General features: G+C 50.5%; 1 protein-coding gene across 6 annotated transcripts in view; it reads left to right on the forward strand.

Annotated features, from left to right (window-relative positions):
• Positions 1–5,775, forward strand: part of Arhgef10 (Rho guanine nucleotide exchange factor 10) — an 82,091-nt gene extending 76,316 nt beyond the window's left edge. For all 6 annotated transcript variants that reach the window (XM_042689865.1, XM_042689864.1, XM_042689867.1 and 3 more), the window contains 4 exons: positions 747–889; positions 1,632–1,806; positions 2,433–2,555; positions 4,079–5,775. In XM_042689865.1, coding sequence (XP_042545799.1) covers positions 747–889; positions 1,632–1,806; positions 2,433–2,555; positions 4,079–4,596 — 959 coding nt within the window. In that variant the 3' untranslated portion in view covers positions 4,597–5,775. The remainder of the gene's footprint in view (positions 1–746; positions 890–1,631; positions 1,807–2,432; positions 2,556–4,078) is intronic.
• Positions 5,776–6,000: the final 225 nt, after the last annotated feature.

Below are 6,000 nucleotides of genomic sequence, written 5' to 3' on the forward strand. Positions count from 1 at the left end.
CTTTCCCACATCCTTTTCTACATCCTCCCCTCCCCAAAGGAAAAAAATGAAGCATGCCACAAGAGTCAAAGCTTATAGAGTCCCTTTTGGTGACTACAGATTTCTAGTTTGTTTGTTCATAAATGGCTTTGCGATTCAAAAAATCCAATGCTTCCCCCTTCCCTGCTTTGAGCATAGAGTATTCCACTAAGTCCGTGGCTTTGGTGTTCTGGTGGTCATGTTATCTTCTTAAGCATGGTGGCTGAAATAACAGTTGGTTGACAATTCAAGGATTAATTTAACTAGTTTTAGGATAATTATACTAGTCACTTTAAAATGTGTATTAAATCTTTAATTTTTATGGTATCAAAGCTATTGACTCATAATTCATATAAAGTGATAGACATTATCATTGTATTATCATGTTCCTTGGCAGTATATTTAGACTGAAAACTTCAGGAGAGAGGCAACAGGCATCAGAAGAGGAAAGAAGTTGCCTTTTCTCCAGTCTTGACTGTCACATTCAGTGAAGATTTATTCCCCCAGGGAGTTGGCCCTCCCTGCTCCCACTGTTGTGTTATTGCCATACTAGACCAATATGTTGAAATGGTATACATTCTTGGACCCTGCATATATCCACCATAGGCTTAAGCACCAGAATAGCAGTTGATATTTTGGTTGTCTGTTATTTAAAGTGACCTATGATCCTGTTTCTCTGTGTTCTCTGTTTCTCTGGTTAAATGATAAAAGAAATATTCTCTTTTAAGATGGATCTTGGAATGCAGAACCTCAGAAAGTGATAAAACTTGGTGTCCTGCCAGTTAGAAGTCTCCTCCTGATGGAAGACACGCTGTGGGCAGCATCTGGAGGCCAAGTCTTCATGATCAGCTTGGAGACCCATGACGTTGAGGTCAGTTGTGTCAGGTGGCTGCTTGGACTAGAGAAGATGCCTTTCAGAAGCAACCATAGCCTGTGCTCCTCACCTGGAAAAGGAAGTCCCACTTTGCTGAGGTCATGAGCCAAAGAGAACTCCTAGGTTTACTAGAAAAATTCAGTGCAGGGTGGTCTAACTACTTATTTCTGGGAATCATCGCTCACTATTTGCCTAACGAGGTAATGGAGACACTGCCTTAAGCATTGTATGCATTGTGCACATAGAATCCTCAAGAACATAAGGAAAATTAACGCTTGACTGAAGTGTCACTTCACATCATCCAGTGAGGACTCTGGAGAGGACTGGCTAGCCAGTGGAAGTCCAGTGCCCCTCTACCCTGTGCACACTGCAGTGTGGTGCGCTGAGGACATGTGGCCAGGGATCGTGTAATGGGTTTGGGGAAGGGCTAGTGGTTCGTACCAGAATCATGGGGAGGATCAGCTTCCTCACTGGTGCTAGCCCTCATGTCCTGTCCTCCTCCTCCTACCACACTGTCCTGTGCTGTCTCCTGTGGACACTAGCTATGAGGACAGTGGTTGCTGTGGTCTTTACAGTTTTAGAGGGGTGGCCTTGATCCTGCTTTGGTCCCGGAGCTGGGCTTCAGCTGGACACCATGGTCCTCAGCACAGTCTCTTTGTGTGACTTAGCAGGCTTTGCACACAGTGCCATGGGCTCCAGTTTTGCCTTGATGCCCCTATGACCCTCTCTTCACCCCCAGAACCAGCTGGAGGCCCACCAGGAGGAAGGGATGGTCATCTCCCACATGGCAGTGGCTGGTGTTGGGATCTGGATTGCCTTTACCTCGGGCTCTACCCTCCGCCTCTTCCACACAGAAACGCTGAAGCACCTGCAGGACATCAACATCGCTGCCCCTGTGCACAGCCTGCTACCAGGTACGGGCGGGGAGCACAGCCTGCTGCCGGGTGCAGAACAAGGGCCTTCAGCAGAGATGGCCTTGGCACAGGGCCTGGAGTGGCTCTGGAGGACAGCCAGAGCAGAGTCTGATCATGATGGTTCAGTGTCAATCCTGTGGGGTCCTGGGGAGCAAGGCCTGAGATAGAAGGGTTCAGACAAGGAAGAGGCCCATGGGGTGGGCTTCCTTCCTGAAGGAAGGAAAGAGTTCTTCAGGGGCAGCAGGGCTGCAGAGGATAGAAATGGAGGTGAGGGAGGGAAGGAGGTGCAGAGAATAAAAATGGAAGTTGGGGAGGGGAGGGCTGTAGAGGATAGAAGTGGGGGAGGGGAGGGGTGTAGAGATTAAAAGTGGGGGAGAAGAGGGCTGCAGAGGATAGAAGTGAGAGAGAGGGGAGGGCTGCAGAGGACAGAAGTGGAGGTGGGGGAGGGGAAAGAGGGACAGTCCTGCTGTTCAGCCTGGTCTCACCTTGTGGGGGCTGAGTTCACAGGTGTGAGCGGCCCCCATTCTGGGCCTGCAGGTTGGGGAAAGTGGAGTTGTGGGGGGCATTTCCAGACAGTGGGCGCCCTTTCCTGCCACCCGCACCCCCTTCCCTCTGCTCCATCCCAGGGCACCAGAGGCTGTGTGTGACCAGCCTGCTTGTCTGCCGCGGCTTGCTGATGGTGGGCACCAGCCTGGGTGTGGTGGTGGCCCTGCCCGTCCCTCGGCTACAGGGGGTCCCCAAGGTGACAGGTGAGTGGCTCTGCAGTGTGCCTTCCCCTGGAGCAGTTTATGTTTAAAGTATTTGGGGTTCTTTTTGACAGTATTACAAACACTTAACAGAGAATGCCTATTAAATTTGAACTGTCAATTCATCCTTGTTTTTTCTCTTTCCTATATGGGTGGTCTCAGGAGAGTCTCCTTTTGAGAACATACTTCCTGTCACTTTCACTGCTGTCTGTTAGTCTCCGTCGGTGGAGAGGGCCTTTTCCTTAGCTACTAAGGCAAGGCTCCGCTGTGCCCTCCCAGCCAGGGGCACACTGCTGGTCCTGGCGTAGCTATGTACTTGCATCCGGAATGAGAATCCCTCGTTCACTCAGAGAGGGAGAGCTCTCTCAGGAAGCAGACCAATTTAGCAGCAGGCATGGTACAGAAGGAAGCTCACCCAGCCATAGTGCTTTACAGCATGAGACTAGAAACAACCTGAGTGTTCAAAGTTAGAGATCAGAAGGGGTTTTAGAAAATAGTGGCTCATGCCTATAATCCTAGCTACTCAGGAGGCTGAGATCTGAGGATTGCAGTTTGAAGCCAGCCTAAGTAGGAAAGTCCATAAGACTCATATCTCCAATTTACCACCAAGGCCGGAAGTGGAGCTGTGGCAAGTGGTAGAGCTATAGACTTGAGCAAAAAATCTCAAGGACAGCATCCAAGCCTTCAGTTCACACCCCAGGACTAGCCCACATGTGCAAACACACTTTGTCTTTAGTAGGGAGAAGCAGGCAGTTAACCAATTCGTGGAGAGCTTTCAAAGACACTCTCTGTGGCCTTAAATCCCATTGGTTCTCTGTCATCTGGGAGAACACTAAGAGAAAGGGATCTGTTGGAATCTGGACAACGTGTGGGTGGGCAAGTCTCCACTGCTCCCTAAAAGAACAATCCAGAGCCCTACTTTGCCTCAGCTACTGGAAAATGACTATTTTATAACTCCCGAAGTGTGGTAATGGCTACTAGAACTGACAAGGAGTACATGATTGATTACATGATCGCCTTCAGGTTTTATTGCCGTGGTTTGTTGTTCTGATACCGAAGGGTTGAGTTCAGGTCTAGTCAGGCACCCTACCACTCAAGTCACACTCCCAAACCTTTTTGCTTTGTTTGTCTGGGCAGCTGGAGACTGAAGTCTTACCTCTGCCGTTTTTACCTGGGGCTACAGGGACCGCTGTGCCCAATTTGTGGTTGAGGTGGGGGTGGGGAGAGGGGAGGCTTGACAACTTTTTCCCCCAGGGTTGGCCTCAAACCTCAACCTTCACAGTCTCTGCCAACTGAGTACCAGGATTATAGGTCAGACCACCACGCTTGCCCGTGTATAATCCTTTATAGGCTTTCTTCAAGTCAGCTGTGTTCTCACAGGAATGTTGCACAGAGGTGATCCAGGTCCTAACTGTGCTGACATGGCCTCTGCCCAGTTGGGCTGATGCTAGGTTAGGTCCTGTGCTTTCTTCCCTTTCCCCACAGTATTGTCTGTTCTAAAAGACATTTATTGGTCCTCTCCTTAGGAAGAGGCATGGTCTCCTACCATGCGCATCACGGTCCTGTCAAGTTCATCGTCATGGCCACGGCTTCACCCCAGAGGGACAAAGATAGAGCCAGGGATGGCCCAGCCCCAGGCCTGGAGGCTCAGGATGGAGACCAGAATGCTCTTCCGGACGAGGGGCCCACGTCCTGTCCTAGCCAGGGTGGCCTCGACACAGCCACAGCTGTTTGGTTGGGAGAGTCCCCAGGGTTGGTGACTCAGAAGAGTGACCTGTCTTCCTCCTCCGGGTCCCTGAGCCTGTCCCATGGCTCCAGTTCACTAGAGCATAGGTCGGAGGACAGCAGTGCCTGCGACCTTCTGAAGGATGCTGCCACCTCTCTCAGGAGTGGAGTGCAGTGGTCTAAGAGGGCCAAGGCCAGCTCGGCCCTGGTGGTGTGCGGGGGTCAGGGCCACCGCCGTGTGCACAGGAAGTCCCGGCAGCCCCAGGAGGAGCTGGTGTCCTCAGTGATGGTGTGGCAGATCCCACTGCTGAGTGCATAGGGGAAGTAGAGGAATAGCTGCCCCCCACCCCACCTGCTGGCATCCCAGTGCGATGTGAGGGGACCCTGGCTCTCACTGGAGCACAGGCCCAAGCTGCCGAGCTCACAGCACCCAGGACCGCCGCAAACAGTGCTTGGAGAAGAAATCAATGTGCAATATGTGAGGGCAGCTCTCCTGCCTACCCGCCCCATACTTCCACACAGAACTCACCCAGAGATGCGGAGGGGTGGCGAGGGAGAGCAGAGTGGGGCCTTCATGCACTTTGCCACTCGCTCACAGGAATGCAGATGGCCCAGCGTCAGCTCCAAGCCTAGTGTTGGGGGAAACGTAACTATTCACTAGTGTAGGGATTTACTAACAATACTCGTAACAGTTTCACTTGACTCGAATTTACTACTTTTATTTATATTTTATATTTTTAAATTCCAAAACAAAATGTGTAACAATGTAAGAAGGCTGGTAGCCCAGGCAGTCCAGTTGGGAATTTGCACTTGGGCTACTGCGTGTGCTCTAGATTGTAACCAAGACATGTTTTATATTTAAAAATTAACAGTCATGCTTTAGCTATGATAATATCTAATGTTTCACAAATAGTCTTTGCTTTGAACCAAATACTCAGTTAACATTGAGAGTCAAGTATCAATGCCAAATGTGCTTGCCTTCTTGTGTTAAGTAGCATTCATGTCCATATTGCAGGAGATGTGCCCAAAGTCTCAGCCGTTCTCCACACCCTTCCCTCTCCTGACGGCCTGGAGTGCTGTGGTTGGAGCATTTGTTCCAAGTATCCTGAGGTGCTGTCCAGTGGCTGTGCTGCTGCCCATGGGCCGGCCCAGCTTGCCACTCTGCCCCTCCGTGCCTCTCTTCATCCCTTCCCTCCATTCCTCAGTGGAGGGCACCAGATGTGTTTTGCACTCGGGTCCAGATGCCTGAGAAGCTGTGAGGCTCCGTGTGCTTTAAGTTGCATCAACTTGTACTGGATGGTTGGATGGATAACAAGAAGGAAAAAAGGCCTCACACAAGCATTTACCAGAAACAAACTTCTCAGCACTTTACAGATAAACAAAAATGTTAATTTTATGACTTAGCCAACTAGTTTCCAAATTACATATATTCTCTCAAGTGTTCTTAAACTGTTAGCTGCTATCTTGTTTCATGAAGTAAAACCTTTTTCTCTAACAACACAGTATTACCAATTGCTCTTTTCTGTCCATAAAGCACAAGGCCCTGCACAGGGGACAGCTGGCCTGTGGGCTCCCCATGGTGCCACTGTGGCCCGTTGGGGAGGGGCTCCGGGAAGGGCCCTTCAGGGACCGTGCCATTCCAGTTTTCCACGACACTACACAGGTAAGGGAAGCAGACATGTCTGCAGACTTCGTGCAGGCCCTGTGAGGTCCTGAGGATGGG

The sequence above is a fragment of the Dipodomys spectabilis genome, unplaced genomic scaffold (assembly GCF_019054845.1).
Source record: "Dipodomys spectabilis isolate Male_0828 unplaced genomic scaffold, ASM1905484v1 ptg000128l, whole genome shotgun sequence".
NCBI classification, from domain to species: domain Eukaryota; kingdom Metazoa; phylum Chordata; class Mammalia; order Rodentia; family Heteromyidae; genus Dipodomys; species Dipodomys spectabilis.